The sequence below is a fragment of the Athene noctua genome, chromosome 4, assembly GCF_965140245.1.
Source record: "Athene noctua chromosome 4, bAthNoc1.hap1.1, whole genome shotgun sequence".
NCBI classification, from domain to species: Eukaryota; Metazoa; Chordata; class Aves; order Strigiformes; family Strigidae; genus Athene; species Athene noctua.
In genome coordinates, this window is record NC_134040.1 from 59,600,569 (window position 1) to 59,615,448 (window position 14,880).

At 41.3% G+C, this 14,880-nt stretch overlaps 1 protein-coding gene and 1 long non-coding RNA gene across 2 annotated transcripts; one reads left to right on the forward strand and one right to left on the reverse strand.

Annotated features, from left to right (window-relative positions):
• Positions 1-1,037: 1,037 nt before the first annotated feature.
• On the reverse strand, positions 1,038-10,132 carry CISD2 (CDGSH iron sulfur domain 2). Its single transcript, XM_074905506.1, has 3 exons — positions 9,924-10,132; positions 2,417-2,628; positions 1,038-1,390 (listed from the first exon to the last, which is right to left on the reverse strand). Exons 1-3 carry the CDS (start codon positions 10,024-10,026, stop codon positions 1,301-1,303), a joined length of 405 nt encoding a protein of 134 aa, XP_074761607.1. The 5' UTR covers positions 10,027-10,132; the 3' UTR covers positions 1,038-1,300.
• On the forward strand, positions 3,264-7,678 carry LOC141960294 (uncharacterized). Its single transcript, XR_012633600.1, has 3 exons — positions 3,264-3,304; positions 5,836-5,947; positions 7,150-7,678. It is a non-coding gene; the product is annotated as an uncharacterized LOC141960294 (long non-coding RNA).
• Positions 10,133-14,880: the final 4,748 nt, after the last annotated feature.

A 14,880-nucleotide genomic window follows, 5' to 3' on the forward strand; every position in this document is an offset into this window, starting at 1 on the left:
ATACTACAGATCAATTACATGCTTGGTAAAAGCAGGCATTTCACATACAATTGTGCCCTAATCTGCCATCTTGCCACGTTTAGGTACATGGAACTACAACCATTACAAATGCAGGAGGAATGATCTACCTTGGTTCTACTGCTGCTGTGAGAGCCATTAAGCAAGAACTGCTTTCTGACTTCCTTTCTGTTGCAGCACTGTGGCAGTCAGCTTAGGCAATGGCACACTGCTCTGGGGCTTCCCACCTGCCTAACGCAGGGTCACATGAAATGCTGTTAAGGAACAGCTGAAATCTGTCTTACTACAATTGTCTAAAATTGTAGCATGGATCACATATTTAGTTTTTAAATGAGGGATACAGTCTTTCATTAGAGAATAAAGCACTTAGAAAAATTAATTCGAAGTCTAGCAATTAGATAAGTAGCAGTTCTTTATCTGCATCTGAAATTAAGCTATACCAAAGCGAAGTTCTGACTTGCCCAAATAATCATTTTGAATGGGTAACAAGCCAAGAATACAGCTCAGTTCTGCTTTCTTGGTTCTGTCATTTAACCAATTTCTCCCATGAAAAGTCCCTGCTACAAAGTAGTGGCTACAATGTAAGTGAACTTGCCAAGAAGCAAATTTGTGTTTCCTTACAAGAGCTCATGAAGGATCAACACAGGGCCTGAAACAAAGGGATGTTGTTAACAGCTGACCTGCTCAACAGTTTAGCTGAGAAACAGCAGCGCTCCAATGTCAGACTTCCCAGGTAGGGGGGGGATGTCTGAGCTGGGCTGCTTTGCCTGAGATTTACACTTGGGCACCGCACTGGCCAGACCTTCATCTAGTGTAACTTATCATCACCACTCAGCTTCAGTATACTCACAGAGGATTAATTTAGCATGTGTCATGTCCCATTCCCCACCCTCCCCCCCTTAAGTGCACTTAAATTTGTTCCTGAAAAGCAGAACAAAATCAATCAACAGAAAGGTACGCTTCTCTCACTTGGAAATAGTGACAGTTTTTAATTGCATGTTCACACAAAAAAGGCTAAATTGTAGGAAGCCATTTTATTGTTGAAATAAACGACTTATTTACAGAGACAGTTACTTTACAGTTTTCCAAAGCAGACTTAATTCTTCTCAGAATAAAATATCAAACCTGTGACAGATTTAGCACTAAGTGCAAATTCCAAACAGAAATCTACAGCAATCATTAGTCTAAATCATACCAATCACATAATAAAACGCTGTCCCTTGCAACTACAACAGTATAAAAAGACTTTTTATCAGTCATGATCTAGTGGCTTAGTCATCTGTTATACTTCTTTCTTCTTGAGTATTAGTGGACCTACATTATCTCCTGTTAATTCATTGTGCTTGTTGTGGGAACCATCACAGACAGGGAACTGGAAAAAAACATACATGAGGAATTAGTATAACTCTGTACAGCAACTGCATGGTGATTTTTATACTTCTTCCTATGCCAAGAACACTTAGATAACATTGCTAGTTCCTCCTCCTATGTCCTGTTTCAACATCAAACTCTGTCTCCTATCAGACACAGGACACGTGCTACTGAGGAAAACCACTGTTAACAGGTAACAAAGTTTGCAAGGACCTAAAATAGCTGTTCTTAGACACAAAGTTAGGGACAAAGCCTTTCCCATGAATGAACAGCAAGCAAAGCAGCCATCGCAGCCACAAACAGTTTAAGGTTTATTGTGGAACTAGTAAAAGGGCTCTTAATAGATTTAATCATTTGCAACCAGAAAGTACTGTTTTAAGGAAAGCTGAAATACTCTGCTGAAGTGATTAGTCTGAAGTGAGAGCATTTGAGAGGGTTTCTTAGGTCCAGGGGAGATTCTTTTGTTAAAAGAGGAAAGCATTCGGTTCAGAGAGGACAAAAACAGAGCACAATCAGGATGTTCAAAAGAAATTGAGATAGATGAAAAATACTTGTACATCTAGTTGAATTGGGGGACAAAGACTACTCACACCAGTCATCTACTGTCTGCTCTGGACCAGATAGGGATATGCTCTCCCTCACCAACACAGGTCCAGCCTTACTTTCCTTCTAATAGCAACAACTTTCTAAGCATTGTTTTTGCAAAATAGTTATCTTCTAATTAGTTGCAATGTATTTTGAAATACTTAACAAGGCTTACTTGCCTTTAATCTACTCAAAGGCAGTCAGTCTGTAAGTGTTTCTAGAGAAACCCTGCTGTGTTTCTTGTAAGTTTCTACAGTTTCTTTCTGCATGTAGACAGGTTTATAGTGTGGAAAAATAAGCACTCTGCCATTCTCAAAAACCAGGAATATGTTCCACCTCCAGAGAAAAGCAACAGATCAACACGTAGCAGTTCACCACCCAAGCACTGATAAAAATATGTAAGTTTCAATCTCTAATCCTACAGTTGCAGAAAGTATCTTACCGTCTTAGAACGCCAACACCTGCAGTAAGCTTTAGTGAGGCACAGATCTTCAATGTTTATTTCATTCACTACTTTTGGATTTTCCTTCTGGATCTTGAGGTTAATCAAGCTATCCTTTTGCTGTTTCTTCTTGGGGAGGAATGGACGAACAGCGAGGTAACCGAGCAAGGCCAGCACGCCCAGGAAAGGCAATAACCGCAGCCATTCTGAAACTAAAGACAAGTGGAATTTAGATTGGCTCTTGACACCACTTCAGTATGGCACAGCATCAGCTACTCTCAAATGACTTAGGCTTAGGTTAGGGAATGGGGTTGCTCGGTCAGCAAGGCTCCAAGGGCAGACAAGACTCTGGGTAAGTCTTACGAAGAAAGAAGACCAAGATTAAAACCTGGGTTTTACTGTAGCCAAGGTAAAAATTTAACTCCTAGAATTTAATTTGAATTTTAGTTTTAACACTCTAGAAGATGCCTCAATGGAAAGAGAATAAATCCAAAACAAAAAAGACATACTGAAATAAAAAACCCTAAAACTACAGGGCTTCTGCCCACCTGAGGTAAACCAGCACTGTGTACTAGCATACTGGGCATGATTACATGTAGGAAGTATATTCAGTGCCAGTCTCTTAATATTCTGTATATGAAAACTACTAAGTTCATTTTATAATTCCATTTTTAATTGCTTATTTCATATTTTTAGCTTCTTGAAGTTTTTATCATTTTATCTGTTCCCAGGTTTTGTAGAAACTTTTTGTAGAAATGATACAGATTATTAGATAAGCACTAGTAAAACCTTCACCAATCTTTTTTGGTTTATTTTTCAGAGCTCTGTTTGCTCAGGGATTTGTCTGAGTTTCTACAATACACAGAAAAAGAAGAGTCCTGAGATCAGGTAAGTCAAGACACAGAAAATAGCTTTTAACCAAGCTGAGGAACTTCTTTTAAATATAGGTCCAAAAGTCAAGTATCCTCTGCAGACTTTGCTGCCTTGTTCTAGACAGAAAGACTTACTGGACTTTTTAAGAAATTCATCAGCACCTGGCATAACATCTATATATACTGAAGGTGGACCCCCTTTGCCAGCAAAATATGTTGTGATAATACTCCAGTGTCATTCAAGTACCATGGTCCAATAAAGGAGAGCATTTTTCTAAATTTCTGGAGAACATGTTAAATCTAAACACTCATAGAGAAATAGAAGAGTTTAAAAATAGTTTAAAATGAGAAAGAAGTGTAATGAACTGGAGCACAACTAGCTGCACAAGCACTTTGTAAGACAAGACACTGTAATCAAGTTCCTCTTTTAAATGATTCAGGATCAGAACATAGCAAAATTTTGTTCTACAGTTTGGTTTTCAAGATTAAGATGTATGAAAAAGGAAATGCAATAGAGCAGGCTAAGGATGCTAGGTACGTTGTAGCTCTCAGAAATTACATTATTCTGTACAGCTTGGTTTTATTTGTAATAATAGAGCACATTTATGCTAATAAGCACAGCGGGTTTTTCTTAACAATTTGAATTTTCTGAAAATACACCATGTAATGAAAATACTTTGTGGGACTAGTTTTATGTTCTTCAAGCTTTCTATAGCCTTTGACATGAAAACCACACTTACTGCACTTATCTGGGAATGCACCACAACTGCATAAATGCTAAAGGCACTGCAAGCACTTTCAGTAGTCTTTCCACACCTGCATGTCCAGCAGTCCCTATACACAACAACTGACAAAATTTGCTAAGAGTCACTGCAATAGACTAATCTCTGTTGCTCTTCCCTCATCCCTAAATAATTAACAATACCAAGACACTTAAAAGTTTTCAGTTACACTAAATGCTGAGATTCCCAGGCAGCAGCATCTGTTTGTCTTTTCCATTGTTACTATTCTAGAACACCCCATCAATAGGAATGCAAATACACTTTCTGACCTTACAGGAAGAAATTACTTGGAACGTACTTTAGAAGAGAGGAAAAATATTTGTCACTGAAAAAAGTTTCCAAATTGAGTATTTAACCTGACTCTGCAGCTGGATCCCTCCAAAGCTACTCTGAACTCCAGGGCAGAACAGATGTTTCAAACAGGTGCACCATAACCAAAAGCAGGGCACCTGTCAAGTGTGTGATGAATACAACTAGGATAAGATTGACACACCAAAAATGTCTCACATCAGAGTTAAACATAGTTAAAAGAGACTGGCAACTAAACAGCAAGTGGCATCTCAATACAGCTTGAAACTCCGTGATACGACATCCAAAATAGACATACTGGTCCAAGGGAGACTCATAACCAGTTGGGTTCATCCAACTGAAACAGGAACATGATAGCTGTAACCTCCGAGAAAGGAAATTAGAAATAAACATGAATGGGAAGTACAAGGATATTATTTATCATGCTTATTATTTAATATTTATATCATGATAACTGCTGATAAAGAGTTTTGTCCTCACTAGACAATTATTTCTTTACACAGTTTCAATATGGGAGTCTCTGGAAAGCCACAAATTACACCAGTGTGTAATCAAAGTGATTTGTTATTGCCAAAAGACTGCCAAAAGCTTTTACACTGAAAAATCAACATGACCATGGTTCTAGGGCATGAGACACAAAATACTGTCACAAAGGAAAAAAGTCACAGATCTTTGGACTGGGTAGGCAGGGATGGGAGAAAAGCTTCACTCAAACTAATGCAATGATACAGAATCATCTAGGTTGGAAAAGACCTTTAAGATCATCTAGTCCAAACATTAACCCAACATTGACAGTTCCCAACTACACCATATCCCTCAGCGCTATGTCGACCCGACTCTTAAACACCTCCAGGGATGGGGACTCCACCACTGACCTGGGCAGCCCATTCCAACGCCCAACAACCCATTGTGGAAAGAAATGCTTCCTAATATCCAGTCTAAACCTTCCCTAGTGCAACTTGAGGCCATTACCTCTTGTCCTGTCACTTGTTACTTGGTTCAAGAGGCTCATCCCCAGCTCTCTGCAACCTCCTTTCAGGTAGCTGTAGAGGGCGATGAGGTCTCCCCTCAGCCTCCTCTTCTCCAGACTAAACCCCCCCAGTTCCCTCAGCCGCTCCCCGTACGACCTGTGTTCCAGACCCTGCACCAGCTTCGTTGCCCTTCTCTGGACACGCTCGAGTCATTCAATGTCCTTTTTGTAGTGAGGGGCCCAAAACTGAACACAGGAATCGAGGGGCGGCCTCACCAGTGCCGAGTACAGGGGTAAGATCCCTTCCCTGTCCCTGCTGGCCACGCATTGCTGACACAAGCCAGGATGCCATTGGCCTTCTTGGCTACCTGGGCACACTGCTGGCTTATACCATCCTACAACTATAAGTTGCTCTGTGTTTTTGAAGCCATCTGTACCTTTCTGAAGCAGATGTAAGGCAATTCACAATACTGTTTATTTTCACAGCTGATAACTCAGAATTCAACAATTACATTGACTCTGGAGATCCTTTACCAGTTCTGCTGGATGGGAAGAGACAGTCTTTGGAGCCAGAAACGAAGAGTAGAGTATCGAACAGGTTAGTCTTCAAATTTGACTTGTGTTAGAGACCAATCCCAAAGATATGTCCTGGAAAGTATCAGGAACATGACTGAAACAGGAATGCCCAGAGAATTTCAAGAAGCTGAGGCCACAGACCATAGGCCACAGTTATATTTTCAAGGAGAGGCTGTCTTAATGTTTAGTCCCACAGTAACAAGTCCAAAAAAATAAGAAACATGTCATCAGAAAGGGACTGGCCAGCTACTGAGAGTCAAGTCAAAGCAAGTGATACCTGCTTGTCTTTCACCAATACTTCTTTGATATCTTTCACTTTATGTTTTAGCTAACTTATGTAGAAATGCCTCTATGCAGACCCAAAAGCAGCTTCTTACAGCAAGAGCTCAACTGAAAGCCAAAATTTTAACAAGTATCAGCTATCAGTCAAAAACAAAGATTGGAACTGTGATCGTATATTCTCTAAACTGATGAAGTTCTTCATGCAAATTCAAATTACTTAATTCCATTCTCTTCAGCACTGAGTTCTATCTTAGCTGTTAGCTGTTGTTTGCCTGGGTCTCTTAAGGGTGTTCTCATCCCTACACAAACTAAACACAAAGGACTCCACATGACACTTCAATGCCTATTAGCTTATGAGGGTAGAGAGGTGACAGTGCTTTTAGCAACACAGCACACCTTGTATAAATTAAAAGCCAAACCTACAGGTAGGTTAGGAAGCCACTCTGCAAATGACAAATTCATGGTTCAAATCAGTACTGAAGACTGTTATCATGGCATCACCCTTCTTTTCCTCAGTACTGTAAAAGATGATCCACAAAACTGTCCTCTTCCTGCCTGGCAGCACAGTCCATTAAAGTCCTTCTTAACATGCAGGCCAAATGTAAAACAGGACTGTGTCATGTTTATGGAAAGAAGCCTAGCACTTCGATAAACCCTGAAATGTGTTGAAATGTGTTTAGCACATAAACCCTGAAATTCTGACCACATTCTATTTTGAAGTGAATGTCTATGCCATTGTAATGACACATACCAGGATAAAAAGCAACACCAGCATGAGACAACACTATTCATTTCCATGAACTTGAGAAGGGAAAGGTAAAGCAGCTATGACAAGACACTGAAACAGGCTTCAGAGCAGTAGCAGCATGACAACTTACATATCCACTTTCAAGCCCAAGGTCAAACATTCTTTCCTTCCTCCCTCATTGCTTTTACCTTCAGGATTTTTGCACTGGTAACAGTCTTACTCTCTCCAAGCAAGCAGTCTTCCATTGTGATTTGAGGTCACGACAGAGAGCAGGGTCTCAAGAGTTTTAATCAGCACACTATACAAAAGGATCCTTCCTATACTCCTGGTCTGCTGTTTCTACAACTGATGCACTACAGGAACTGAAGTTGCATCTGCCTGGACACTAATGAAGGTTTACCAAAGCAATGAAAGAGCTAGTAAGCAAAGGACTTCACTGTTCCAGATTTGGGATCTGCCTTGCCTTCGTGAACAAGGTATATGCTAGCAAGTGTTTTATAGTGCTGGTCCCTGACTAAATTCAGCAGATGTCACCAAAGGTCAAATACTAATGAACTTGAAGTGTTTTAAGATCAGTATTATTTCTCACTTTCCAAAAAGAAGCAAAGAAATATGTCTCACATATTTGATATGTCATTTGCCAAAGAATATGCTGCTCCGTAATTTGTAGTAGTAATAAACACAAGAGAATATTAATCTAATCTTCTCTATTGTCTAATAGTCTTTCACTAACACTAATTCAATAGATATGATCCTGTAAATTGCTGCTGCAAAAGAACTCCCAGAATTGGGAATCCCTTGCTCTTAGAGGCCTATGACTTTAGGACAGGACAGACTAAGTTCACAACAATACAGAAGAGGTGGCACTTGCTGAAACAAGCTGGTTTTCTCAGATGAGACTTTAGACAGACAGCACTCTGAGCACAGATAAGTACAAGACTCTTCAGTGAACAATGATGTTTCAATGACTTTCAGTAACTTTTAAGCACTAAGAGAGGATCATTTTTTAATTTATGTGCCTAGGATGTGGTGTCCTATGATTTCCTTTTGAAAAGCCTCACCATGTTGCATTTACCCTATACCATAACTTTAAGTCCCTTGTACACTATTGCTGTTTTTTTCTCCATTTTCATTCATGTCCACCCCAAGAGGAAGATATATAAGCATGACAGCAGATATCAGTCTAGTCTAGCTGACTGCTGAAAAAAATGAAAATATAAAAATATTGTGTCTATGGCTATGTATATTAATTATTCCTCCATTTCCCCTTCTTATAGTGCTTAGCACAAGACTGGTCAAAGAAATCACTAAGATTTCAGATATGCTCATTAAATCCTACCAAGTCTCAAAGCAATTGCTAACTCAGCTCCTTCTTTTACCTTTGTTTAATATTTTTGGGACTGACATTTCACATTTTGTCTCCGTTTAAAGTTTCAGTTGTTTGCTTCTTGCCCTCCCTCCAAATTCAAGTAAACACCTGTCAGTGGGGTAAGGAACATGACAGAAAACCAGTTCTCCCCTACTGATCATTCTATTAAAAAAAGTTCTGATCAGAGGTTTCCAAAATAAATTATAATTGCTACTATGTAATGTGAATAAATACAGAGACTGAACAAATAATCCTGTTACAGAACAGTAGTTTGGACAAGTGAATCAAGAAGAGATTAAACCCAAGCATTACTAAGCTTATCAAATTTTAAGTACAACTTGTGGTTAAAAGGGCAATGACTTAAGTAGGAAACTGCCAAACGCTAGGAATATGAGAAGCTGCATTGTTCTGTAGCTTAATGTATCCCATTCCTCCCAACTTGGTAGTAGCTGAGTTCCTCTATTTGGTATACATAATTAACGGCATTTTCAAATGACAAGAGTAGTTGTGGAGAAAGAAGAACTGGTTTCCTTGTGGTGGGAAAGATAACGGGACTTTAAGTTTACAAGCAGCATAAACATGCTGGAAAAGAAGTACTCAAACCTGTTTTTAAATAAATTGTGCTTGTTCTAAACGAAATAATTTTCCAGTACTATTAAAGTCATATACTTCAGTGCTGCAAGATAAACAGAAGGTTGATTCTACACCTTGAAGGCTTTTTCTAGTTCCAGAGTTAAAGCCGGGCTGTTAAGAGCATTCCTCCTATTTATTATCACCGAACTAACCTTGTCATTTGACATTACTTCAGGTTCTGCCTGTATTAGCACAGCTGAGCCTGGGCTCAGATAGTTCCCGTTTGCAAAGCACTGAAATGCACTGAACACCTAAAGAGTTTGCTAGTTACTTAGTTCTCTTGTTTGTTCTGTCATAGGGCTATGATTAACGAATAGGTATTTTCACTCCCTCGCCCAGAAAATGCTTATAAAAGTTATTTAATAAAACCCCTAAGCTTGTGTATGTAGCAGGCTCCCAGAAACAGGTCTGGTTTTGTGGGTTTTTTTAAACTGTATACGTGCTCTCTTTAGCCTTTTAAGCAAATGAAGAGGCAATAGTTTACGTCTTGAGCTAAAATCCCATTTTCTTTACGTGCATGGCCTCTGACTTGCTGCTACTTGCACAGACAGGATTTTTAATTACAATGCAAACGATCTGGGGCCGAGAAGCCTGGTAGGTTTTACTCTATCACTACATTTTACTCTGTTATCATTCCTCATAGGGCATCTTAAACGTCCTGTCGGGTAATTTTCCTGCTAGAACAGTTTAACGGCAATTTAAGGTTTGGGGTTCCCCCCTTCTCTAGCAGTTAACTTGCTTAGCACGGCCGGGAGAAAGCCAGCCATGCCTGGAACGAGGGGTGGAAGTCGCAGCCCGACATTGGACAGGCCCAAGGGACGCGGCGGAGCCCCGGCGGGCACCAGTGCCCAGGCACCCCTCACGCCGACCGGACAGGCCCGGCCGGGCCCCGCCGCGCCCCTCACGCCACCCGCTGGCGCCGGTGAGGCAGGAAGGAGTGTCCGGTCTGCCAGTCCCCCCACCTACCTGTGAGGCGGATGAAGCCTCCGACGCTCTCAGGCAGCGGCAGGTGCTTGAGGTACGCGGGCAGCTGGACCTTGACGATGCGGGCCAGACTCTCCAGCACCATGGCGGCGGCCGGGAGAGAGGGCGGGGAGCGCCCGCGACCACCAACGGCCGCGGCCCGCCGCGCGCTTCCTCCAGTGACTCTCGCCGCGCATGCGCCCCGCCGCGGGGCGGAGCGACGCCGCGCGCGCATGCGCTCAGGGGTGCTGCGCGCCGTCAGGGGGGAGGCGGTGCCGGCCGTTACAGCCGGGCCGGGCCGGGCCGGGGGCGCCGAGGCCGTTAGCAGCTAGCCAGGCACCTCCTGCGTCAGCTGCTCTCCTGAGGCGCGGCGGGGCCGCGTCCGGCCGGTCGCTTAGGCCTCACGTAGCCTGGGTGGGCTTCACTTGAAGGTAAAGCTAGGGAGGTGAGGGATTGCGACTTTAATAACGCGCGGCTTGTGATTTAGAGGCTATATATTACATGTTGTCACCCTCTTGTATTAAAAGTCGTGTTTCGTGTCGATAGCCTTAAAAATGCTTAAAAGATTTTTCTTCACATGAATGATGTTTTTCTTATGACATCATAACTCTTCTGAGGTGGGACAACGTGAGCACTGAGAGCTTTAGTATTACAGGGAGAGTGCTATCCACCTCGTGTTTGGCAATAGTTTGCACAGAACAAGCTTTATCTTTGGGCGTGTTACTTAATTTTATTTCATTTTACACCAAGGAGACTGGTCATTTTGGCATAGAAAATTGACGCTGCATAGCCAGGTGAAAAAAAATGGAAAGTATGCAGCCATTCCTGCTCAATTTAGACAATCCAGCCAGACCTGAAAACTCTTCCGTTAGTCTCTTCATCACGACTCCAGCACCGTTTGGTTCAAGATGCTTTGCTACTGTGACTGAATCCAGTAAGTGCTGACAGCATGAACTTCTTCAGGAAAGTTGAAACCGCAATCCTTCTAAAAGATACCTCCTTCCGTATGTGATCTTGGCAGGAGCACAGTTCTCTCTCCTCCCTCAGTGTATGGAAACCATGCCATATCTGTCCATATCAACTGCTTTTCCCGCTGGCCCAGAATTGGTAATTAAGAAGTCTGGGGGTAAGTTAGTAGGGTTGAGCAAAGCAATAAAAGAATAATTATAGGTGTGTGTTGAGTCAGATGAACTGGTCTGTCTTTGGCTGAATCTACTCAGCAGTCATGGTTGTCTTGTACTGGGTAGGATATACAAGCCCAGTGCTAGGTCTCTTTCACTAGTTTGTTTAGTGATCGATTTGGGAAAATCTTAACCAAAAGTTAAAATCACCATAAAGAACCAAGGAAAAAAAACAAATACTGGAATCTAGGTTTAAAACAAATCCAGCTTGTTTGTGCTTGTGGCCTGAATATTATTTTTCTACGTGTGGCCCTACGTTAACGTTTCCTGATGAATCATCTTCCTTAGCTAGTGACAATATTCCTGTGATCTCAGAGTATCTTAGTTCCCTACCTCACCTAAGTTTAGCCTTGTGATGACTACATCTGATAGCCCAAGATGATGCCTTCTTGTGTAGGCAAATGCCCGTTGTTAGGCAAGATAATGAAAGAGCATTGTTCTGTAAAGATTACACATCAGATGTCATGATTGTGAAACTCTGAGGGAAGAATACATAAGGCTGAAGATACATAAAGTAAATCCTCCAGCTCTGAATCAAACAACTTCATACTGAAGTTGAGAGCCTCTGTCCTTCTCTCCACTTCCCTTTCTTCTGCTCTTCCAGCCTTCTCTGGATGTTAGCTGAGATACTGGGAGCACAGCTGACATTTCACTGAAACTCCTGAGCCCTGCTGTACTGCCTTTGATCAGCACTCCACTTAGCACACTGCTAGACAATCTGCACATGTTGCAGAGAGGAACCATTCTCACCGGCACCTTGCCGGTCTGCATAGGTATCAGTTGACATGAGTCACGAACAATTTTGCTATATGAAAGGCTGAAGTCATAGATTATGGAAAAACTATAAAGAATATGAAGCCTGCATGAGATTCTTAACTGAAGGGGAAGCAAAAGATGGTATTTAGAAATCCACTTTGAACTGGAGCTCAGGAAATGTATGTTCAGTCTCCAACTTGGCTGCAGAGTTCCTGTTTGACATAAGGGGAAAAATGTAAGATGTAGGCTTCTCAGTCCTGAAGAAAAGAACAGGGCTTTACACAGTAGTCCATCTTCAGGGACCGTGTTATGGGGTCGGAACTTAAGATCAGTCAACATCAGGAGGTTTACCAGGCAGGTGTGACATCTTTCTTTTGTTACGCACATTTAACGCCCTATGTGAACATTCTTATTCCACAGGCAGATTGCTTCTTCAGGATTTTACCAGCATCCTTTTGAACTTTGCCTCAAATCTCAATACTGTTAGGTATCTGGAAAATTTTCTAGCTTTTTGTGGAGAATAATAGGCAACAATTCCTGCATATTTGGCTTCAGTTTGTGAACTGTTAAGACGTAAAGATTGCCTTTGCTTATGTGTTTCATGCTGAATTTGGCCACTGAAACTCTGGTATTTTGTAGGGTGTATAGGAGTTGCTGTAATAAAAATAACAGCACAAAAAGCCCAGGCATAGATACTTGAACAGAACCTAGGTCACTGATACTGAAATATTATTACTGCCTGTATCAGTAGGTATCCTCTGTCACTGGGATTTTTCATCTAGCAAGAACATTACAGATACAGTAGAGCATGGAGCCTACATGAAGAGATCTACACAGTTAGTGCTAGCTCAGGTCTTTTACATGGAATTACCAAAACACAGCCCAAAAGAGAACCAGCCCAATTAACTTACTATTATGCATGCTTTGATGAGAATGATAGAAAAGTTTGTGGTGCAGATGAGATCATGTTTGGAAGAATTTATTCTGCCAAGCATAAGGTAACTGCGATACAGCTGCATTGGTCCAGCTTGCAGTAGAAATAAGAATTACCTTCAGCACTGAAAAGCTGGGGTTTCAACCCCAAGCCCCAAATTAAGGTTGACATATGGGTGATTCCCACAGCCCTTCACAAAGGGGGGGTGAGTTTGCCTTTAGGCTCTGGCGGACAGAGCCATTGGGTAAATGAGCCCCAGGTGTCCCGCATTCAGTAAGCAAAGGTCAGGTGTCCCACTGAGGGATAAAAGCTGGGACCCCTTGCAGGCAGGGGCAGTGTCTGTCTGTGAGGTGGATGCCCTGTGCGGAGTTCCCTGTTGGGGAAGGACCTCCTGCCTCCCTGGAGCTGGGCTCCAGTCAGGTCTGGCTTTTGTAGATGTGGGCTGTGTAGAGATTCAGTATGTGGCTTCCTTGGTCTTATGTATTTGGTTTGTTGACTCGGTTGTCTCCCGTCCCTTCTATGGGACACTGCATTTCACCATTTATTCCACCTATTGTTGGTTGTGTGTTGTTGTTGTTGGGGTCAGTGGGATTGATGTTGATTATGTATAATCTGATTGACTTGTTTGTACCCCCAGTGCTCACCCATGTACTGACCCTTTTGTATCAAATACAATTTGGTTATTGGTTCATCTTTGTGCTGGCTGTGTCCTTTATGCTAGGCCTAATAATTGGCAAAACAAGCATCCACAAGCTGGTTGGTCCTGGTCCAACAGACTAAGTATAGGTGAAAAGAAGCCAGTCATGTTCCTCTTCTTGTTAGCCTTCAGAAATTGTTTGATTTTCCTATGCCTTTAATTCAGCTGTAAAATGAGATAAAACTTACCAGTCTGTCTAGAACACTAAGATTTGCAGAGGAAAAAAAACACATATAAATTGTTTTATTTTATCAAGTACACACCAGTAAGGATAAAAGATCAAAGTTTCTGAGGTAGCAGACACACAGTCCTTCAATCTCTAAAACAAGCCTAAGTAGCACACTAATTTGCTCAGCACCCTTTCATGGTAATGAGCTTTTCTATCAACAAGATGTCTCGTCATGTTAAAACCATTTTCTTGGAAGTGGCATTGCCATTCTCCATACTAAGTGCCTGGAATAATCTCCACAGCAGGCAAAAGTGCTGTTGTCAACTGAAAACTATCCTGTCACCAAAGGGCTGGCTTCTGTGATCAGCAAACACAGGCCTCTGTCTAGGAGGAAACTAGATCTTTCTCTTCGTATTTGAACCATTTCACAATGGGGTTTGATTAGCTGCTGTTCCTGCTATATGCAAAGATCTCTCTCTTCCACTTCCCCAAAAGTAAGCAAAATCATTACACCCCAGAAAGGCGGTAGGAACTGTGATTCATTTCATGCAATGTCTCCATCAGTTATGCGGCACTGTCAACACCCAGCTATTAACTGAATCTCAAAAAGTAAAGAGAGTGGCTTAAAAATGTAAACCGTAAGGCCATCTATATATAAGGTTACTTTCCTCGATTTTATGCTTGTGAGTGTTGCAAACAAGTTGCAGTTGCATTGCATGGAGGTTAGGTTTTCAATTCTTATTTTTACATCCGTAGGTTTAATTGCCTTTAGAAGAAAGCTGAGATTGTCATGCTTTCACTTGACTCTCACCTTAAGTAGCTTCTGTGGTGGTTAAAGTGTTTGAGAGAAAAATGAGTTAAGGAAATAAATCACATTTATAATAGCATCAATAGGGTAATTTTGTGATAGCATAATTTGAATATTATAAAATTACTACTAAATTATCATTATGTTGCTTTCTAATCTAACTAATATCCAAAAATTTTACAGTGTAACTATTACATTTTGAAAGCAGATGCTATGGTAATTGTCTAAGTAACTGCAGTGTCCTACTAACAGCATGTATTATTGTTGAATTTTAAAATTCCCTGTGGCTTAGAATGCTATTTATTGTCACAGATTGTAGCAAATTAATTTGTGAAAAGAATGAGAACAGGAATGTAAAGAAAAATGGCAAGATTTCTAAGAATTGGATCAAGTTCCAACATGGCAACTTTGTGCA